This window comes from Scyliorhinus canicula, chromosome 4 (assembly GCF_902713615.1).
Source record: "Scyliorhinus canicula chromosome 4, sScyCan1.1, whole genome shotgun sequence".
NCBI classification, from domain to species: domain Eukaryota; kingdom Metazoa; phylum Chordata; class Chondrichthyes; order Carcharhiniformes; family Scyliorhinidae; genus Scyliorhinus; species Scyliorhinus canicula.
In genome coordinates, this window is record NC_052149.1 from 6,021,694 (window position 1) to 6,045,030 (window position 23,337).

At 48.3% G+C, this 23,337-nt stretch overlaps 1 protein-coding gene across 7 annotated transcripts in view; it reads left to right on the plus strand.

Annotated features, from left to right (window-relative positions):
• Nucleotides 1-23,337, plus strand: part of LOC119964323 (mucolipin-3-like) — a 64,427-nt gene that overhangs the window by 23,271 nt on the left and 17,819 nt on the right. For 6 of the 7 annotated variants that reach the window (XM_038793628.1, XM_038793629.1, XM_038793627.1 and 3 more), the window contains exons 5-8: nt 15,429-15,513; nt 15,697-15,793; nt 18,149-18,248; nt 23,216-23,328. In XM_038793628.1, coding sequence (XP_038649556.1) covers nt 15,429-15,513; nt 15,697-15,793; nt 18,149-18,248; nt 23,216-23,328 — 395 coding nt within the window. The remainder of the gene's footprint in view (nt 1-15,428; nt 15,514-15,696; nt 15,794-18,148; nt 18,249-23,215; nt 23,329-23,337) is intronic. The other variant, XM_038793632.1, reaches the window with a different exon arrangement.

Consider the following 23,337-nt stretch of genomic DNA (forward strand, 5'->3'; position numbering starts at 1 on the left):
CTGACAGCTGCTACGCTGGCAGTGCTTCCTGTGTCGTCTTCATTGCTGTGTTTGTGGTGGTGGTGATAGCACAGTCCTTGGATGGGATTCCTGACCCTTGACGAGTCAATTGTGCCAATTTAGTCAGTATCACAATGTATGAGTGTGCCACTCATTGACTCATTGGCACCCAATAGTTAACCCTTTGGGAGGTTAGCCACCAAGCATCGATCTTTAAGGCCAATACTCACCTCTCCGTAACAGACGTGACATCGATGCTCCCCCAATTCAATGAGTGAGGGTGAATGCGTTCCTCAGGCACCCTGTTAAGGACATCACAGACGGCAGTGTCTCATTCCCCTATGAGATTAGAACGCAGGTTCATTGAATGCACTCAGCTGCCCTTACGCCTTACTCTGAGGGGGGGGAGGGGGGGGGGGGGGGGCTCGTTGATGTACTAGGTGCAGGGTCACAGACTGAGGAGACACTACCAGTCACGGGCCTACCATTGGACAGCATCATAACCCCAAATGTCAGAGGCCCGGAGGCGGCTGCGAGGGATAATGGACCACCTGTGCCAGGTGAAGCAGGAGTGGCACCATACGGACTGGGAGGTCACCCATTGCCTTTGGCCCCGAAAGTTACAGCTGCTTTGAACTTCTGTGTAGGTGGCTCATATTTCTGGCCTTGGACTGGAGACCTATGAGGCATCTCTCATTTTGCCGTGCATACAGGAGGTGACTGATGCGTTATTTGTGAAGGTCCACTTGTACATGAACTTTGGTGGGGACCAGACGAACGAGGATGCCAGGGCAAAGGGTTTCATCTGCATAGCTGGCCTATCCCAGATGCGGGATGTCATATTTACATATTACATTTGGAATACTGCGTGCAGTTCTGGTCGCCACATTACCAGAAGGATGTGGATGCTTTGGAGAGGGTGTAGAGGAGGTTCACCAGGATGTTGCCTGGTATGGAGGGTGCTAGCTATGAAGAAAGGTTGAGTAGATTAGGATTGTTTTTGTTGGAAAGACGGAGGTTGAGGGGGGACCTGATTGAGGTCTACACAAGTATGAGAGGTATGGACAGGGTGGATAGCAACAAGCTTTTCCCCAGAGTGGGGGTGTCAGTTACAAGGGGTCACTATTTCAAGGTGAGAGGGGGAAAGTTTAAGGGAGATGTGCGTGAAAAGTTTTTTACGCAGAGGGTGGTGGGTGCCTGGAACGCTTTACCAGCGGAGGTGGTAGAGGCGGGCACGATAGCATCATTTAAGATGCATCTGGACAGGTATATGAATGGGTGGGAACAGAGGGAAGTAGACCTTGGAAAATAGGAGACAGGTTTAGATAAAGGATCTGGATCGGCGCAGGCTGGGAGGGCCGAATGGCCTGTTCCTGTGCTGTAATTTACTTTGTTCTTTGTATAGACTGCCCCCGTGTGGTCCTGTGTTCCCCATGGCGACATGAAACCCTGTTTATAAACCGTTAAGGTTTCCACTCCCTCCACTCCCTCCACACCCGGATGAGATGGTCATGAAGAAGCACCATATCTCGGATGAGGAGGGGGGCGAGGGGCAACATGCAGGGGAAGGACCTTGGAGGATGGCCAGCCAGGGTTTGAGATGCCGCCATTGCCCCTCACTTTGGGGAGGGCCAGGACTAGGGTGTCAAGACCCCTGGGTTTTTTAAACCCCCCCCATGGGGCCTCGCACCTTCTCACTTGGTCCAGCATCATGATGTTGGCAACATTAATGGGCGTGAAAGCAAAATGACTGGACACTGCAGGAGAATGATGATGACGTGCAATGAGGACAAAGCGATAATTCTCTAATTCTCTATGAAATGTCTGACTCCTGCCTGACAGTGAGTGGGGCCTGCCACTGAAAGAGGTCATCCAGAGGCCCAGATGGGCTGCATGGCCCATCTCGGGTACTACAGCCTCCGGGATCAGCGGTCTGATCCATCTCAGCTACTACAGCCTCCGGGATCAGCGGTCTGACCCATCTCAGCTACTACAGCCTCCGGGATCAGCGGTCTGATCCATCTCAGCTACTACAGCCTCCGGGATCAGCGGTCTGATCCATCCCGGCTACTACAGCCTCTGGGATCAGCGGTCTGATCCATCTCAGCTACTACAGTCTCCGGGATCAGCGGTCTGACCCATCTCAGCTACTACAGCCTCCGGGATCAGCGGTCTGATCCATCTCAGCTACTACAGCCTCCGGGATCAGCGGTCTGACCCATCTCAGCTACTACAGCCTCCGGGATCAGCCGTCTGATCCATCTCAGCTACTACAGCCTCCGGGATCAGCGGTCTGATCCATCTCAGCTACTACAGCCTCCGGGATCAGTGGTCTAGGTGTGTTTGTCCACCCAATGATGAGGTAGACAGACTCTCTAAGGAGCTTGTTATTACATTTGTGACTCTTATCTCTGCTCATGCCTAGGTTCACCTATGCCCAGTATGTGCCTATCTTTTCTTGGCCTTCCTCACCCTCCTGCTACGTCGAGGTGCATCCCCAGGAACTACAGCTGAGGTTGAGGTGATCTGCTGTCTGCCAGGCCCTGTTGCCTGAGATGATCTTGGCGGACGTTCCCTAGTGGGTCTGGGACCATGAGGGTCCGGAGCTGATTTTGGACAGCATGGGTGTTGCAGTGCTGCCCCCTCGTCGTTCTGGGCTGGAAGTACATCACTCATGGGGAGGGGGGTTTAAGATGGGCTGGACACCCCCATCCACGGTCTCCTCGGTGGAAAGCCCCAGGCTGCGCACCTGCCGATCTTTTTCACTTCGGCTGCCTGGAGGCCCCCTGGGCTTCTCGATGGGACAGAGGAGCAGCTGGAGTGAGATCCAGAAGACCCATCGTCCTCTGACGCTCTCAGATTCCACTGATGCCTGCACGGGTTGAAGCCCTGAATGGTGGAGCTTATGCCTTCAGCCATGGAGGTCATGAGCTGAACCATGGAATGGACATCTCCAAACCATGGAATGGACGTCTCCAAACCATGGAATGGACGTCTCCAAACCATGGAATGGACGTCTCCAAACCATGGAATGGACGTCTCCAAACCATGGAATGGACGTCTCCAAACCATGGAATGGACGTCTCCAAACCATGGAATGGACGTCTCCAAACCATGGAATGGACATCTCTTAAACCATGGAATGGACATCTCCCAAACCATGGCGTGGACATCTCCCAAACCATGGCGTGGACATCTCCCAAACCATGGCGTGGACATCTCCCAAACCATGGAGTGGACATCTCCCAAACCATGGCGTGGACATCTCCCAAACCATGGCGTGGACATCTCCCAAACCATGGCGTGGACATCTCCCAAACCATGGCGTGGACATCTCCCAAACCATGGCGTGGACATCTCCCAAACCATGGCGTGGACATCTCCCAAACCATGGCGTGGACATCTCCCAAACCATGGCGTGGACATCTCCCAAACCATGGCGTGCAGGTCTGCTATGCGGATGGCATCCTCGCAGTGTCGGCCTCATTGCATCATTGTGATGTCACCATCTCCTCGTACAGAAGGCAAAGGAAGAAAGTTCAGAAGTCTGACCTCCGAGGTAGTGATCTCCCGATTTACTACCAGTGCCACGTCCTTGATAGAGTAGAAATAGCAGGATATATCGGATGAATACATGGCTGAAGAGATGGTGTCAGGGGGAGGGTTTCAAGATTCCTGGGGCATTGGGACCAGTACAAATTGGGCAGGACCGCGACTGATGCCCTAGGGGGAGTATCTCCTCGAGTGGCTGGGGAGGGTTTAAGCGTAAAAGGGCAGGGGGATGGGAACCTATGCAAGGAGTCAGAGGAGGAGGAAATGAGGAACAAAACAAAAACAGAATGGGGAATAAGAAAAGCGATGGGGGGCAGAGAAACCAAGGGCCAGGTTCAAACAGGGTCACAGTGAAAAACATAGTAATGTTAAAAAGGCTGTGTGCCTTAACGCATGGAGCATTCATAATAAAGCGGATGAACTAATCATGCAAATAGATGTAAATGGGTATCATATAATCGTGGTTACGGCAGGGTGACCAGGGATGGGAATGGAAGATCCAGGGGTATTGAGTATTTAGGAAGGACAGACAGAAAGGAAAAAGCGGTGGAGTAGCAGTGCTGGTTAAAGAAGAAATTAATGGAATGGTGAGGAAAGATATTAGCTCTGTTGAGCTAAGGAACATGTTAGTGGGCGATGTACGTCGACCCCCTAACTGCAGTGGTGATTGGGAATGTCATTAAGCAGGAAGTTAGAGACGCGTGCAATTATGGAGCATCTGTAACTATGGGTGATTTTAGATTGGGCAAATCAAATTAGTCACAATATCATAAGAGGAGGAATTCCTGGAGTGTATACGGGGTGGTTTTCTGGACCAATACATTGAGGAACCCGAGAACAGGCCATCCTAGACTGGGTACTGTTTAATGAAAATGGAGTCATTGGCAATCTAGTTGTGCGAGGTCCCTGGGGGATAAGTGACCGTAATATGATAGAATTTTTTCAACAAGATGGAGAGTGAGGTAGTTGATTCTGAGACTCGAGTCCTGAATCTTAATAAAGGAAACTACGATGATATGAGGGATGAGTTGGCTGTGATCGATTGGGAAACATTACTTAAAGGGATCACCGTGGATAGGCAATGGCAAACATTCAGTGAATGCATGGGGGGAACTCAACAATTGTTTATTCAGCCTGGCACTAAAGTAAAATGGGGGAAAAGTGGCCAATCCATGGATTGCAAGGCAGATTAGGGATAGTATTCAATCAGAGGAAGAAGCCCACAAATTGACCATGACAAACAACCGGTCTGAGGATTGGGAGCAGGTTAGAATTTGGCTAGGAAGGGGAAAATAGAATATGAGACTAAGCTTGTAAGGAACAGAATTTAAAAAAAAATCTAAAGTATCCAATTATTTTTTCCAATGAAGGGGCAATTTAGCGTGACCAATCCACCCAACCTGCACATCTTTGGGTTGTGGGTGTGAAACCCACGCAGACACGAGGAGAATGTGCAAACTCCACACAGACAGTGACCCAGGGCTGGGATTCAAACCCGGGTCCTCAGTGCCGTGAGGTAGCCGTGATAACCACTGTGCCATGTGCTGCCCTCAAGGATCATAAAAACTGACTGTAAAAGTTTCTATAGGTGTGTGAAGAGAAAAAGATCGGTGAAGACAAATGTAGGTCCCTTACAGTCAGAAACAGGGGAACTTATAATGGGGGATAAACAAATGGTTGAGCAACTAAATATATACACTGGTTCTGTCTTCACAAATGAGAACATGCATAAGATACCAGAAATGTTGGGGAACACAGGGTTTAGTGAGTGGGAGGAATTGAAGGAGAGGGATATTAGTAGAGAAATAGTGTTAGGGAAATTGAAGGTGGATAAATCCCCAGGGCTCGATAATCTACATCCCCAAGTATTAAAGGGAATGGCCCTAGAAATAGTGGATGGTCACCTTCCAGGATTCTGCAGATTCTCGAATAGTTCAAACACATTGGACGGTAGCTAATGTAACTCCACTATTTAAAAAGGGAGGTGGAGAGAAAACAGGGAATTATAGACCAGTCAGCCTGACGTCAGTAGTGGGGGAAATTCTAGAATCCATTGTCAAAGATTTTATAGCAGAACACTTAGAAAACAGTGGCAGGATCGGACAGTCAGCATGGATTTATGAAGGGGAAATCATGCTGGACAAATCTGCTGGGATTCTTTGAGGATGTAACAAGTACAGTTGATGAGGGGGAGCCAGTGGATGTGGTTTATTTGGACTTTCTGGAGGCTTTTGACAAAGTCCCGCGTAAGAGATTGGTGTGTAAATTTAAAGCGCATGGGATTAGGGGTAGTGCATTGAGATCAATAGAAAACTGATTGGCAGACAGGAAACAAACAGTAAGAATAAACGGGTCTTTTTCAAATTGGCAGGCAGTGACTAGTGGGGTACCGCAGGGTTCGGTGTTGGGACCCCAGCTATTCACAGTATATATTAATGATTTAGATGAGGGAACAAAATATAATGTCTCCAAGTTTGCATAAGACACAAAGTTGGGTGGGAGGGTGAGCTGTGAGGAGGATGCAGAGATCCTTCAGGGTGATTGATAAGGTTCCCCACGGTCGGCTATTGCAGAAAATACGGAGGCTGGGGATTGAGGGTGATTTAGAGATGTGGATCAGAAATTGGCTAGTTGAAAGAAGACAGAGAGTGGTGGTTGATGGGAAATGTTCAGAATGGAGTTCAGTTACGAGTGGCGTACCACAAGGATCTGTTCTGGGGCCGTTGCTGTTTGTCATTTTTATAAATGACCTCGAAGAGGGCGCAGAAGGATGGGTGAGTAAATTTGCAGACGACAGTAAAGTCGGTGGAGTTGTAGACAGTGCGGAAGGATGTTGCAGGTTACAGAGGGACATAGATAAGCTGCAGAGCTGGGCTGAGAGGTGGCAACTGGAGTTTAATGTGGAGAAGTGTGAGGTGGTTCACTTTGGAAAGAATAACAGGAATAAGGAATATTTGGCTAATGGTAAAATTCTTGGTAGTGTGGATGAGCAGAGGGATCTCGGTGTCCATGTACATAGATCCCTGAAAGTTGCCACCCAGGTTGATAGGGTTGTGAAGAAGGCCTATGGTGTGATGGCCTTTATTGGTAGAGGGATTGAATTCCGGAGCCATAAGGCCATGTTGCAGTTGTACAAAACTCTAGTACGGCCGCATTTGGAGTAGAACATAGAACATAGAACATAGAACATAGAACATAGAACATAGAACATAGAACATAGAACATAGAACATAGAACATAGAACATAGAACATAGAACATAGAACATAGAACATAGAACATAGAACATAGAACATAGAACATAGAACATAGAACAGTACAGCACAGAACAGGCCCTTCGGCCCTCAATGTTGTGCCGAGCCATGATCACCCTACTCAAACCCACATATCCACCCTATACCCGTAACCCAACAACCCCCCCCTTAACCTTACTTTTATTAGGACACTACGGGCAATTTAGCATGGCCAATCCACTTAACCCGCACATCTTTGGACTGTGGGAGGAAACCGGAACACCCGGAGGAAACCCACGCACACAGGGGGAGGACGTGCAGACTCCACACAGACAGTGACCCAGCCGGGAATCGAACCTGGGACCCTGGAGCTGTGAAGCATTTATGCTAACCACCATGCTACCCTGCTGCCCAACAAGTATTGCGTACAGTTCTGGTCGCCTCATTATAGGAAGGACGTGGAAGCTTTGGAACGGGTGCAGAGGAGATTTACCAGGATGTTGCCTGGTATGGAGGGAAAATCTTATGAGGAAAGGCTGATGGACTTGAGGTTGTTTTCGTTAGAGAGAAGAAGGTTAAGAGGTGACCTAATAGAGGCATACAAAATGATCAGAGGGTTAGATAGGGTGGACAGCGAGAGCCTTCTCCTGCGGATGGAGGTGGCTAGCACGAGGGGACATAGCCTTAAATTGAGGGGTAATAGATATAGGACAGAGGTCAGAGGTGGGTTTTTTACGCAAAGAGTGGTGAGGCCGTGGAATGCCCTACCTGCAACAGTAGTGAACTCGCCAACATTGAGGGCATTTAAAAGTTTATTGGATAAGCATATGGATGATAAGGGCATAGTGTAGGTTAGATGGCCTTTAGTTTTTTTTTCCATGTCGGTGCAACATTGAGGGCTGAAGGGCCTGTACTGCGCTGTATTGTTCTATGTTCTATGATTTGGACAAGTTGAATGAGTGGACAAATGAATGGCAGATGCAGTATAATTTAGATTAATGCGAGGTTATCCACTTTGGTAGCAAAAACAAGAAGGCAGACTATCTGAATGGCCATAATTTAGGAGAGGGTTTTGTGCAACGAGACTTGGGTGTCCTCATACACCAGTCACTGAAGGTAAGCATGTAGGTACAGCAGGCGGTAAAGAAAGCAAATGATATGCTGGCCTTTATTGTGAGAGGATTTGAGTACAGGAGCAGGGATGTGTTGCTGCAATTATACAGGGCATTGGTGAGGCCAAATCTGGAATATTGTGTGCAGTTTTGGTCTCCTCATCTGAGAAGGATGTTCTGGCTGTAGAGGGAATGCAACAAGGTTTACCAGACTGATTCCTGGGATGACAGTACAGATGTACGAGGAAAGATTGAATTGGTTAGGATTGTATTTGCTGGAGTTCAGAAAACTGAGGGGGGGGAATCTCACAGAAACCTGTGAAATTCTAACCGGACTGGACAGGGTAGATGCAGGAAGGATGTTCTCGATGGTGGGGGTGTCCAGAACCAGGGGTCACAGTCTAAAGATACAGGGTAGACCATTTAGGATGGAGATGAGGAGACATTTCTTCACCCAGAGAGTAGTGAGCCTACTGGAAGTAGTTGAAGCCCAATCATTGTATGTGTTCAAGAAGCAGTTGGATATAGCACTTGGGGCGAAAGGGGGTCAAAGGATATGGGGGGGGGGGGGGGCGGCAGGGAGAAGGCGGGATTAGGCTAATGAGTTGGATAGTCATCATGAATGGTGGAGCAGGCTCAAAGGGCCAAATGATGGAAGTCCACCAGTCAGCCTTGCAGCCAAGGGAGGGAAGCTGCCATCCTTCCCTGATAATCGTGATTCTACCGATGTAGCTCCAGCAGCTCAGGGATGACTGAACTCAGGGGCACGTCATTGAATTGGGGCTCAGAGTCCTGGGCTCCGGCATTCCTCTGGGTGCTGGATCCCTGGGCTGTCACTGCCTCTGCCTGTTGTTGATCATCGGATGTGAGGTGCTCACCAGTGAGTGACCCAGAAACCTGCTTCCTGCTAAATTCCCCCCCGCTCATAATGGGTGCGGACGTCAGGTGTGACGTCTCTTCGGTGCTCGTCTCTGAGACGTCTCCCTTGGAGCTGCTTGGGTCTGTGGCCTCTAGAGAATGAGAGAATGGTCTGGGCAGGTCTGCTGATTAACCTGCAAGGGAAGCGAGATGGCATTAGCGTGTCACTGGAGCAGACTGATGGGATAAGGTGAACTCACATGAAGCTTGCTCTACGGTTGGATGTGTTGAGGGTTCTTGCTTTTGTCCCTTCCATCCACCTGGCCCTTGACACAAGTGCAATCCTGCTTCTCGATGGCCAGCTCAAGCTCCCTCTTCTCAAAGGGGAAGGGTCTTGGGCTCTGGCATCGCTTCGCTTGGCTTTGCTCGCACAAGATGTGCTCGACCTTTTCCTGAAATGAGACAAATGGGGAGAGTGTAGGTGGGACTTGTGCCAGGTCAGATGGCAATGAATTCAGGCACGTGCGGGAGGTGAGTGGGGATGTGAGGAGCGGAGGAGATGATGGGAGGATTATGGGGAGAGAAGAGTGACAGAAGAAGTGCTGGGACCCAGCGAGGTGGTTGGGAGCGAGATCGCCATGGGGGTGTGATGGGTGTGTTAGAGGTGCAGTGGGACACATCGGGCAGACTTACCCTGGCTGCATGAAGGAGGTCATCTTCCTGCACTGCAATACTGCCCTCGCTCCCAATCGTGGCCACAGCTTCCCAACCTGATTGGTCAACTTGTTGGCACAACATAGATGATTTGGACTTGGGGACCAAGGGCAATATGTCCAAGTTTGCAGACGACACTAAGATGAGTGGTAAAGCAAAAAGTGCAGAGGATACTGGAAGTCTGCAGAGGGATTTGGATAGGTTAACTGAATGGGCTCGGGTCTGGCAGATGGAATACAATGTTGACAAATGTGAGGTTATCCATTTTGGTAGGAATAACAGCAAAACGGATTATTATTTAAATGATAAAATATTAAAACATGTTGCTGTGCAGAGAGACCTGGGTGTGCTAGTGCACGAGTCGCAAAAAGTGGGTTTACAGGTGCAACAGGTGATTAAGAAGGCAAATGGAATTTTGTCCTTCATTGCTAGAGGGATGCAGTTTAAGACTGGGGAGGTTATGCTGCAATTGTATATGGTGTTAGTGAGGCCACACCTGGAGTATTGTGTTCAGTTTTGGTCTCCTTACCTGAGAAAGGACGTACTGGCGCTGGAGGGTGTGCAGAGGAGATTCACTCGGTTAATCCAGAGTTGAAGGGATTGGATTACAAGGAGAGATTGAATAGACTGGGACTGTACTCGTTGGAATTTAGAAGCATGAAGAGGGATCTTATAGAAACATTTAAAATTATGAAGGGAATAGATAGGATAGATGCGGGCAGGTTGTTTCCATTGGCGGGTGAAAGCAGAACTAGGGGGCATAGCCTCAAAGTAAGGGGAAGTAGATTTAGGACTGAGTTTAGGAGGAACTTCTTCGTCCAAAGGGTTGTGAATCTATGGAATTCCTTGCCCAGTGAAGCAGTTGAGGCTCCTTCATTAAATGTTTTTAAGATAAAGATAGTTTTTTGAAGAATAAAAGAATTAAGGGTCACGGTGTTCGGGCTGGAAAGTGGAGCTGAGTCCAGAAAAGATCAGCCATGATCTAATTGAATGGCAGAGCAGGCTCGAGGGGCCAGATGGCCTACTCCTGCTCCTAGTTCTTATGTTCTTACATCACATAATCCTACCCTTTGATTGCAGTACTGTGCACAGTTCTCCATATTTACAAAAGGATAAAAGCAAGGGCAGCAGGGTAGCATGGTGGTTAGCATAAATGCTTCACAGCTCCAGGGTCCCAGGTTCGATTCCCGGCTGGGTCACTGTCTGTGTGGAGTCTGCACGTCCTCCCCCTGTGTGCGTGGGTTTCCTACGGGTGCTCCGGTTTCCTCCCACAGTCCAAAGATGTGCGGGTTAGGTGGATTGGCCATGCTAAATTGCCCGTAGTGTCCTAATAAAATTAAGGTTAGGGGGGGGGGGGGGTTGTTGGGTTACGGGTATAGGGTGGATACTTGGGTTTGAGTAGGGTGATCATGGCTCGGCACAACATTGAGGGCCGAAGGGCCTGTTCTGTGCTGTACTGTTCTATGTTCTATAAATACAGATAGAAACCGTTCAGAGCTGGTTCACTCAGCTGGTAACCTGATACAGATGTACGAGGAAAGATTGAATTGGTTAGGATTGTATTTGCTGGAGTTCAGAAAACTGAGAGGGGGGAATCTCTCAGAAACCTGTGAAATTCTAACCGGACTGGACAGGGTAGATGCAGGAAGGATGTTCTCGATGGTGGGGGTGTCCAGAACCAGGGGTCACAGTCTAAAGATACAGGGTAGACCATTTAGGATGGAGATGAGGAGACATTTCTTCACCCAGAGAGTAGTGAGCCTACTGGAAGTAGTTGAAGCCCAATCATTGTATGTGTTCAAGAAGCAGTTGGATATAGCACTTGGGGGTCAAAGGATACGGGGGGGGGGGGGGGGGGAGAAGGCGGGATTAGGCTAATGAGTTGGATAGTCATCATGAATGGTGGAGCAGGCTCAAAGGGCCAAATGATGGAAGTCCACCAGTCAGCCTTGCAGCCAAGGGAGGGAAGCTGCCATCCTTCCTTGATAATCGTGATTCTACCGAAGTAGCTCCAGCAGCTCGGGGATGACTGAACTCAGGGGCACGTCATTGAATTGGGGCTCAGTAGAGTCCTGGGCTCCGGCATTCCTCTGGGTGCTGGATCCCTGGGCTGTCACTGCCCCTGCCTGTTGTTGATCATCGGGTGTGAGGTGCTCACCAGTGAGTGACCCAGAAACCTGCTTCCTGCTAAATTCCCCCCCCCGCTCATAATGGGTGCGGGCGTCAGGTGTGACGTCTCTTCGGTGCTCGTCTCTGAGATGTCTCCCTTGGAGCTGCTTGGGTCTGTGGCCTCTAGAGAATGAGAGGATGGTCTGGGCAGGTCTGCTGATTAACCTGCAAGGGAAGCGAGATGGCATTAGCGTGTCACTGGAGCAGACTGATGGGATAAGGTGAACTCACATGAAGCTTGCTCTATGGTTGGATGTGTTGAGGGTTCTTGCTTTTGTCCCTTCCATCCACCTGGCCCTTGACACAAGTGCAATCCTGCTTTTCGCCGGCCAGCTCAAGCTCCCTCTTCTCAAAGGGGAAGGGTCTTGGGCTCTGGCATCGCTTCGCTTGGCTTTGCTCACACAAGATGTGCTCGACCTTTTCCTGAAATGAGACAAATGGGGAGAGTGTAGGTGGGACTTGTGCCAGGTCAGATGGCAATGAATTCAGGCACGTGCGGGAGGTGAGTGGGGATGTGAGGAGCGGAGGAGATGATGGGAGGATTATGGGGAGGGAAGAGTGACAGAAGAAGTGCTGGGACCCAGCGAGGTGGTTGGGAGCGAGATCGCCATGGGGGTGTGATGGGTGTGTTAGAGGTGCAGTGGGACACATCGGGCAGACTTACCCTGGCTGCATGAAGGAGGTCATCTTCCTGCACTGCAATACTGCCCTCGCTCCCAATCGTGGCCACAGCTTCCCAACCTGATTGGTCAACTTGTTGGCACAACATAGATGATTTGGACTTGGGGACCAAGGGCAATATGTCCAAGTTTGCAGACGACACTAAGATGAGTGGTAAAGCAAAAAGTGCAGAGGATACTGGAAGTCTGCAGAGGGATTTGGATAGGTTAACTGAATGGGCTAGGGTCTGGCAGATGGAATACAATGTTGACAAATGTGAGGTTATCCATTTTGGTAGGAATAACAGCAAAACGGATTATTATTTAAATGATAAAATATTAAAACATGTTGCTGTGCAGAGAGACCTGGGTGTGCTAGTGCACGAGTCGCAAAAAGTGGGTTTACAGGTGCAACAGGTGATTAAGAAGGCAAATGGAATTTTGTCCTTCATTGCTAGAGGTTGCAGTTTAAGACTGGGGAGGTTATGCTGCAATTGTATATGGTGTTAGTGAGGCCACACCTGGAGTATTGTGTTCAGTTTTGGTCTCCTTACCTGAGAAAGGACGTACTGGCGCTGGAGGGTGTGCAGAGGAGATTCACTCGGTTAATCCAGAGTTGAAGGGATTGGATTACAAGGAGAGATTGAATAGACTGGGACTGTACTCGTTGGAGTTTAGAAGCATGAAGAGGGATCTTATAGAAACATTTAAAATTATGAAGGGAATAGATAGGATAGATGCGGGCAGGTTGTTTCCATTGGCGGGTGAAAGCAGAACTAGGGGGCATAGCCTCAAAGTAAGGGGAAGTAGATTTGGGACTGAGTTTAGGAGGAACTTCTTCACCCAAAGGGTTGTGAATCTATGGAATTCCTTGCCCAGTGAAGCAGTTGAGGCTCCTTCATTAAATGTTTTTAAGATAAAGATAGTTTTTTGAAGAATAAAAGAATTAAGGGTCACGGTGTTCGGGCTGGAAAGTGGAGCTGAGTCCAGAAAAGATCAGCCATGATCTCATTGAATGGCGGAGCAGGCTCGAGGGGCCAGATGGCCTACTCCTGCTCCTAGTTCTTATGTTCTTACATCACATAATCCTACCCTTTGATTGCAGTACTGTGCACAGTTCTCCATATTTACAAAAGGATAAAAGCAAGGGCAGCATGGTGGTTAGCATAAATGCTTCACAGCTCCAGGGTCCCAGGTTCGATTCCCGGCTGGGTCACTGTCTGTGTGGAGTCTGCACGTCCTCCCCCTGTGTGCGTGGGTTTCCTCCGGGTGCTCCGGTTTCCTCCCACAGTCCAAAGATGTGTGGGTTAGGTGGATTGGCCATGCTAAATTGGCCGTAGTGTCCTAATAAAATTAAGGTTAAGGGGGGGGTTGTTGGGTTACGGGTATAGGGTGGATACTTGGGTTTGAGTAGGGTGATCATGGCTCGGCACAAAATTGAGGGCCGAAGGGTCTGTGCTGTACTGTTCTATGTTCTATAAATACAGATAGAAACAGTTCAGAGCTGGTTCACTCAGCTGGTAACCTGGGAGATGGTTGGAAAGGGTGCTTCTGAAAAATGATGAGGGTAAAGCTGCTTTTGGGCCAACAAAGGAACATTCTTCTCAAAGAGTGACCCAGTATTGACTGAATTGGGTCTCGAGCCTAATGCTTCCAGCTTGCCGATTTTACAAAGATTAAGTTTGTTGCTCAAGGTCTAGCTCGGGATAAGGAATGAGTTGATTAGTGAGCACCCTAAAAATCCCAACGTTTCACCTGCCCAACTTTTGAAATTGTTGTGGGTCTTCTGGTCCCGGTGGCTGATCAGGAATCCTGCTCCGCTCATTGCTACCGAGGCTGGAATTCTCCGGCTGTTGGGAATTCTCTTATCCACTGGCAATGACCCCCTCCCGCGGGTTTCCCGGCAGCGTTGGGTGGCATCAATAGGAAATCCCATTGACGAGCAATGAGTGCAGAGCGTTCCACCGCCAGCGAACCGGGTTCTGTCGAGAAAAAGGCAGCTGGGGAACCGGAACATTATGTCCCTGATGCACTATCAATTGACCACAGAAGCGAAGTTGTAGTCCGAACTGAAGGCGTTAATAGACGGGATGTTTCCCCAGCATCTCAGGTACAGAAAGGAATCTGTGGGGAACACACGGGCTCTTATACCCCGCCTTACAGGGCGGAGCTACCTTACAGCTCTAGCCAATGGGTGACTAGTGTTACATACCATTGGGCCAATGAGCAGCGAGCCTTCCCCACCAATGGTGTCTCAGCATTGCTAGTTACCGTAATACCTCTAGTCATACTACCACAGTCCCACAAAAGGTGTGAGACAGGACTGTCGGCTAAAACCACCATTAGACCCTATGTATATGTAAATAAGTGACCTATTACTGATTTGTTTTATGCTGCTGTTAGCCACACTGGTATCTGGATGGACTGTATACTTTGACCCCAAAACCGATCCTCATGCCCGTTCTCTGCCTGTCAAACAATGTCCAATCTCTACCCTGTCCAGGTTTGGGTGTATTTGGCAACTTTATCCCTCTTTCTAAAGTGGAGCTCCACTTTACAGTTAATTAATTTGGAAGATTGCTCTACATAAGAGCAGGCCTAAGCCATACAGCCTCTCGAGTCTGCTCTGCTATTCGGTAAGACCACGGCTAAACCTCAACATCAGCTCCGATTCCATGCCCTCTCTTGACTTGAATGTACTCGGAGACTGAGTCTGCGTACACGTTGAGGTGGAGAATTCTAAAAAAATCACAACCTGCTGAGTGAAGAAATATTCTTTGTCCGAAGTAGCTAACCCCGACTAGCCCCTCGATCTAGAGCCTCCAGACAGGACGTAGGACGCCTTGGTGCCACCACTAAATGAGCTGTGTGTTAGGTGGAACTTTTTTCCCATCAGACTCTCATCAGGAGATGATTGGTTGAAGTCCTGCTTCCGATCTGGTCTGATGGTGCAGTACGATGCTCCGATGGTGCATTAAAAGTGTGGCATTAAAAGAACAGCGAGTATTTCTCACGTAACCCCTCCCCCCACATCCATTTCCTTGCCAATTAAGTCAATCCTTTAATGAAAATGATGGATAACACCGAAGGTTTAACCAATGTAAAGTCTGCAGTGTTCTCTCTATCATGCAGAATGCTTTGACATTGAACCAATCCTGCCCCTGTTTAGTGGACGCTTAATGGACAATAAGCTGAACCTGACTCTGCATTTCCACAGGTGAGGTTTTGTTGCTTTCCCTGACTGTCTTTGAAATGAACTTGTGTCTCCATGTTTATTTTTAATCCGAAGGAAACAAACGTCCCTCTTTCGGTGGGCCACCATCGACTCGATGGGCCGAAGGTCCTACTCTGCGCTGTAAATTCTATGTGTTTGTTTTTCTTTTTCTTTTCCTTGTATCAGGCTTGTGATGGTGCAAGTTCAGTTCAAACTGAAGGCAATTAACCTACAAACGATCCGTCGTCACGAGCTGCCAGATTGTTACGATTTCTGTATTACGGTGAGAGACTTGTCCTGTGTTCTTGGGGAAAGTTGTATCACTACCCTACTCTTTACCCATAGTCCTTCAGATTATCTCCTCTTTAAATAGTAACCAATTCCATTTTGAGATTCTACTTCCTCCACCCTTTCAGGCAGCACGTTCCATATCCGTTATGGCCTGGACTTTCGATGGTGGGCCCTCGGTGTTGAACATACCGAGTGTCCCTCGGGCCCGCTGCCATTTCATGCCCACGTGGCACCAGGTGAGATTTCTGTCCGCTCTTCGATAGACACCCTGGGCTGGATTCTCCACCGGCCGGATGCTCTGTTTTGCCCACAGCCCGGGGGTTTCCCGACGGCGTGGGGCTGCCCCACAATGGGAAACCCCAATGACCAGCTGGCAAAATGGAGTATCCCGCTGGCGTGCTGAATCAGAAATCTGGTGCGGTGTGGTGGAGAATCCAGCCCCCTGCCTTGGAGAGGTGTTGGCCAATTTGAGAGGCTGACAGGACAGCTCTTCAGCCTTCTAGACACAGCGTTGCAGTGGCCAGAAGAGGTACTGCAGCACCGTGCTGGAGACTAATTCCTGGATCCGCATTTCTGGGAAGTTCCGGGTAGGGGATGCCCTAGGGGGGGTAGGGAAGGGGGAGACCTCTGGGGGTGGGGGGGGGGGGGGGGGAGGAGAAAGGGTGAGGCCGCTGGTGGTGGGAGAGCCTATGTTGTATTGCCTTCAGGGTGTCTTTGAAGCTTCCATTGTCCTCTTGATTGTTCGGAAGCCTTCCTTGAGCTGTGTGAAGATGATTTGTTTGTAGTCAGGACTCTGACAGACGAAGAATGTGGCTGGCTCATCGGAGTTGGTTGCGGATGATCATGGTCTCGATGCCGGTGTTCTTGGCTCCTTCAAGGACATTGATGTTATTGCACCTGTCTCCCCAGCTGATATGGAGAATCCGTCTCAGACAGGGTTAATGAATCATACAATCATAGAATTTACAGTGCAGGTAACAAGAGAGGTAATGGTACCTCTCCAGTTGCATTGAGGTGCCGTCTGTACTTATTCCAATGTTCCTAAGCCGTATAGAAAGTTGAGTCCGACTGCCTTGTAGATGTGATGTCAGCACGAATGTCGCAGTCATCAAAGACTCTCGGCCAAAGATGTGCAGATTAGGTGGATTGGCCATGTGTCCAAAAAGGGTCGGAAGGGTTATGGGGATAGGGTGGAGGTATGGGCTTAAGTGGGGTGCTCTTTCTAAGGGCCGGTGCAGACTTGATTGGCTGAATGGCCTCCTTCTGCACTGTGAATTCTATGATCCTTAGACATTTGAAGGTGGCACTCACGGATTGTATACAATGTTGGATCTCTGCATCGATGTCAGTCAGAGGAGAGATGGTTGCTCACGTCTGGGAAATGTTCCATGTTTGGTAGGGTTTCTGCATTTAACTTGGAGGGGTCTTGCCCTAGGATGGGTTAGTAAAGGACTTGAGTCTTCCGAGACCGGTTCTTCGGTATGATTCCGTGTAAAATTAACCTGGATCGGGACAGGCGGAACTTGGAGGGAATGCGATCCGTGCAATTTAACACTCTTGCCCCATCACCCCCTTTTCCAGAAATCACTGGGGAGGGAGCATTAAATACTGTCTCGTATCTCACTACATCTTAAAACAAAAACATTCTCCTCATCTGCCACCTCTTCTGCTAATTACCTTAAATCTGTATCATCTGCTTTCCAGCCCTTCAGCCAATAGAAAGTTTCTCCTTGTCAAACCTTTTCAGGATTTTGAACACTTCTCTGCTCCAAGGAGAACAATCCCAGCGTCCCCAACCTCTCCACATAAACTGAAATCCGTCCTCCCTGCTCCCATTCCAGGAAACCTCCTCTGTACCTTCTCCCAATCCCTGACATCCTTCCTGAAGAATGCTATCCAGAATTGGACACACTATTCCGGCCTGTGCTGAGTGTGATTTCAAAGAAAATATACTGAAAGGTTTAGTTATTTTACTAACAACCCTATTGGTTGTAAAGTAAATGGCTTGTTAATGGACTTGGGGGATGGTTTACAGAGATAATAAGGGGCAGGGCATTTGAAGAATTGTATTGTTGAAGCCTTCGCAATGAAAAGATTATAAAGGGACCAATAATGAAAATCGCTTATTGTCACGAGTAGGCTTCAAATGAAGTTACTGTGAAAAGCCCCTAGTCGCCACATTCTGGCGCCTGTTCGGGGAGGCTGGTACGGGAATTGAACCGTGCTGCTGGCCTGCCTTGGTCTGCTTTCAAAGCCAGCGATTTAGCCCAGTGTGCTAAAGCAGCCCCAATAATCTACTCTTTGGAGCCATTGGTTTCTTTATACAGTTTTGTTTTGTCCTTTTTAGATTACCTTTGACAATAAAGCACACAGCGGAAGGATTCAAATTAATTTGGACAATGATGTTTCCATTAGGGAATGTAAAGGATGGCATGTAACCGGGGGCAGTAAGTATATCCCGTTTTGCTTGCTGGAGAACGTTTGCTAATACTGTAATCCCTATATGTTAAAACAAGTTGTTCTGGCCCATTTTCATGAGGATGATGCTGATCATCTAGCCCCTTTATGTCACTATGAGGGGTAAGTGCATTTATATTAAATATTTTAGCATCTGTTTTCCTGGTTTAAGGGTTGTTGACCAGATCGGCACTTACTCATCCCTAATTGCCCTTCAGAAGGTAGTGTTGAACTGCTACAGCAACTGCAGTCAAGGCATTCCCAAAGTGCTGTTGGATATTCTTTGCAGTGGTTTAATGTAACTGAGACCATTTCAGAAATCGCCTCAATGATCGCTTTATTACATGAAAAGCACCCTATAAATGTCCCCAGGTGCTTCACAGGAGTATAATGCCAAAGCACACAGCAGATATTAAGTCAAATAACCAGAATCTTAGTCAATGTGAGGGGTTTGAAGGATCACCTTTAGAGGAAAATTAAGTGGAGAGATTCGGGGAGAATTTTCCAGAGTTTGGAGCCTCGGCAATTGAAGGTTCGGGCATCAATGGTGGAGCAATTAAAATCGGGAATGCATAAGAAGCCAGGATTAGACCAGCGGAGGGATGTTGTCGGGTAGTGGAGGAGGTGACCGCGATAGAGAGGCATGAAGGGATTTCGAATCGGGGATGAGAATTACAAATCAAGGCTTTGCTTAGTGAGGGGCCAGTTCAGATCAATGAGCACAGCGGTGATTTGGGAACGGGATTTGATGTGAGGTGATCCACTATCAATTACGCAAAGACGAGAGTAGGATGTAATCGAGGCTTTATTACACTGAGATGTGTGGCCTCCTACAGCAGCTGATGAAATGGCTGCTGTACGGGGAGCACACATATTTATACTCTGCCTACTGGGCGGAGCCAGCAGGCAGGGATCTACCCCCGTACCTGTAGTACAGGGGCCTTACCGTAAAACACCTATAACAACATCCTCTATATACAATATATACATCAGTGGTGACTACCACATGAGGTAAGATGTGGGCAGAAGGGTTTTGGATGATCACATGTTTATGGTGGGTAAAATGTGGGTGAACAGCTTGGAGCGCATTGGAAGAATCCAAATCCAGAGGTTAAGAAAGCACATTTGAGTGACGCAGCGCTAAAGTCACTTAATATTCCAGACAGGGGTAAGTAAGGCATCTTCCCTACCCTGAAACACATTGGTTGGGTTTTTGACGATAGAGAAGCTCAGTGGAAGGAGCAAATGGCTAACTGTATCATTCTAATGTATCAGCTTCATGGTCATTCTTACTGATAAAATATTTCCGTGTTTTAAACCAAACTCCAAATCTCAAACTCTGATAGTGCGGTTTAAACTTGTGTTGTCTGGTTTATTAGCTCAGATGTTACCAACTGACCCTATGTGTGCGGAACTTGGCTATAATGCATACAATTCTGCTACAATTCTGCACGCATGAGTGCGGCCTCAACCGGGACCTGGGATTCATGTCGCATTACATTCATCCCCCACCATCTGGCCTGGGCTTGCGAAATCCTACCAACTGTCCTGGCTTGAGACAATTCACACCTCTTTAACCTGGGGTTACCCCTATCTCTGGATCTGTAACGACTTAATTACCTGCAAATGCTCGCATTCTAAGCATTGTCTGGCATCTTTGAATTTGTCTATATAGATGTTTCTGGAACATACCTCTTCATTCACCTGAGGAAGGAGCTGCGCTCCGAAAGCTATTGTTTGAAACAAACATGTTGGACTTTAACCTGGTGTTGTAAGACTTCTTACTGTGCTCACCATCTACAAGGCACAGGTCAGGAGTGTGATGGAATACTCTCCACTCTGTAGGAATGGAGCTCTAACAACACACCAGAAGCTCAACACCATCCAGGGCAAAGCAGCTCTCTTGATTGCTCCCCCTTCCACAAACATTCATTCCCTCCACCACCAAACGGTGGCAGCCATGTGTACAATCTACAAATGCGCTGCAGTAACTCACCAAGGTTCCTTAGACATCACCTTCCACACCCACGATCACTACCATCTAGAAGGACAAGAGCAGCAGATACCTGGGAACCTCACCTGGAGGTTCCCCTCCAAGTCACTCAACAACCTGGCTTGGAAATATATCGGCATTCCTTCACTTGCTGGGGCGACATTCTGGAACTCCCTCCCTAACAGCACTGTGGGTGAACAAAACCTCGGCGACTACGGCGGTTTGACAAGGCAGGGCACCACCACCTTCTGAAGGGCAACTCTGGATGGGCAATAAATGTTGGTCTAACCAGCGATGCCCACATCCTGTAAATAATTTTTTTTTAAATTGGTTGAATGTCTGGTTCCATGATGTTGGGAGAAGCCAACAATATGGGTTCAATTCCCATATTGGCTTGAGGTTAACTTCTCAAACTTGTCCCTTGCCTGAGGTGTGGTGACAGTCGGGGTAAGCCACCCCCCAGTCCCCGCGCTCTCAAGGGGAGAGCAATGTCTGGGACTATCGTCACTTTCACTTAATGAAGTTTGAATTCCGTGTGTAGCTCTATAGCCTCTTCATTTGTCAGTATCCCTTTGCCAATTCCTTTATTATCTGAAATTACCGGTACCGCAATTTGGCATCGTCTACAAATTGTGATGCACGCCTTTCTCGGCTTTTAAACAAATTCTAGATACCGAGAGTAACAGTTCAAACCTCAGATAAAACTGTGTTGTTTTCCTCTAGATTTCAAATCTGCGCAGAAGAGATTCAGATACAATTTGACACCAAGGCACAAAAGAAGGGGGTGTGAGGATAGGTGACCAGAAACCGGTCCAAGGAGTAGGGATTTATGCAAGACTTAATGGAGGAAAGTGAGGTTTAGGGAGGGAGGCCTTGGAAAAGGGTCCAGAAGAGGTTCACAAGAGTGATCCCTGGAATGAAGAGCTTGTCGTATGAGGAGCGGTTGAGGACTCTGAGTCTGTACACAGTGGAGTTCAGAAGGATGAGAGGGGATCTTATTGAAACGTACAGGATACTGCAAGGCCTGGATAGAGTGAACGTGAAGAGGATGTTTCCACTTGTAGGAAAAACTAGAACCAGAGGACACCATCTCAGATTAAAGGGACGATCCTTTAAAACAGAGATGAGGAGGAATTTCTTCAGCCAGAAGGTGGTGAATCTGTGGAACTCTTTGCTGCAGAAGGCTGTGGAGGCCAATTCACTGAGTGCCTTTAAGATAGAGATAGATAGGTTCTTGATTAATAAGGGGATCAGGGGTTATGGGGAGAAGGTAGGAGAATGGGGATGAGAAAAATATCAGCCATGACTGAATGGCGGAGCAGACTCGATGGGCTGAATGGCCTAATTCTGTTCCCATATCTTTATGGTCTTATGGGAATTTGAATGCCCAGGCAGCTGAAGTCAGGGACCCCTCCCCCACAGGATAGAGGCCTGCACAGAGACGAGAGATTGTGGACGGCGGTGGGGCTGGTGGAGTTTACAAAGCACCGGTAGGAGTGAGGCCATGGAGGGACTTGAAAGGAAGGACAAGCCAATGAAACTCCTTGGAGAGTTGAGGTCTGTTAGGCACTATTGCTCCTTTCTGAAGTCCATGGGGGGATTTGCCGCACAAACGTCCGTGTGTTTCGCTGTGGCAGGAGACAGCACTATTGGCCAATGGCGGGATCTTCTGGTCCTGCAGTCATCAACGGGATTTCCCATTGAATGCACCCGTGGCGGGATCAGCGGGTCCGACGGTCCAGGGGCATGATCGGCCGGAAAGCTGGAGCCCATATCTGGAGAAATGAGAATCTCTTCCTCCACACCAGAGATGTGCCGCTATCTGTATTTAGCCAGGTTAGCGTTCGAGATTGCCAACTTCACTTGTAGGAATTCTGGGTGGTTTTGTCACATGACATCTGATGTATCGAGCCCAACCACGCCCTGCTTTCCTGGACCAATCAAAAAGCAAACCAATCCGATGGGAATAATCCTCGACTGTCGAACAGCTCACCACCTCCACCCGTATTTAGTCTTTTGCAGATTTAATTAATGGTTGAATATTTTACTGACATAAATACAAATTAGCAATAGGCCATTTGACCGATTTGAGCCGGAACTGCCATTCAGTACTCAACTGTCCTCAACTCCACATTCCCACCTACACCCGGTTAACCTTTCACCCTCTTGCTTGTCAAGAATGTGTCTACTTCTACCTTTTAAGACTCACCACCCTCTGTTTGAAAATTTGGGGTCGCCATTTGGCCATGGATGAGGAGAATTACTTTCTGCCAGTCACCCCTAGTTTGAGATCCTCCCACGAGAGGAAACAGCCTCTCCACATCCATCCGGTCAAATCCCCTCCGGATCTTGTATGTTTCAATCAATTCGCCTCTTTCTTTTCTAAACTCCAGCGGATATAAACGTAACCTGTCCACCCTTTCTGCCTAAGACCACCCCGCCCATGCTGAACTGTCCAGGAGCTTCATCTTTCCAGAGACTGAAGGGTGATCTTTGTCTTTGAGGATAGGGCGGAAGGAGGTGCTCTTTCAGAGGATCATTGCAGACACTGTGGGGCCCCTTCTGCACGAGGGATGCTATGATCGTGAGGAGTGTTGACAGTCTTAATAACTCTATCTGTTCTTATAAAGAAAGAATGGATATGAGCTTTCCTCCCCTATTCCGCATATCCACACTCCGTTGACCCCTTTTGAAGAGACTGTTAACTGCCACAGTTGCCGATGGTCTGGGTGGAAGCAGCTGGGGAAGTGAATTGGTGGGAACTTCAGGATACATCCTGATGGCCCGAATGGCCTTCCTCCTGAGTGGAAGTCGGTAAATGTGCTAATTAATACCCGTCCACTAGATGGATCTGCTTTCCATCGATTGCTGTAGATGGAAATGACTTTGAATCAACACCGAATTTTTACCCGCTGATTTGCATTGGTAATTTTTGTAAAATTTTCATTTCTTTCTTTCTCAAAGTACAAAAGAACACTCACTACATGATGGTCTTTGATGCTCTTATTGTTGTGATTTGTTTGACCTCGCTAACTCTCTGCACCCGATCTGTTGTCAATGGAATAAAGCTGCAGTATGTACGTATG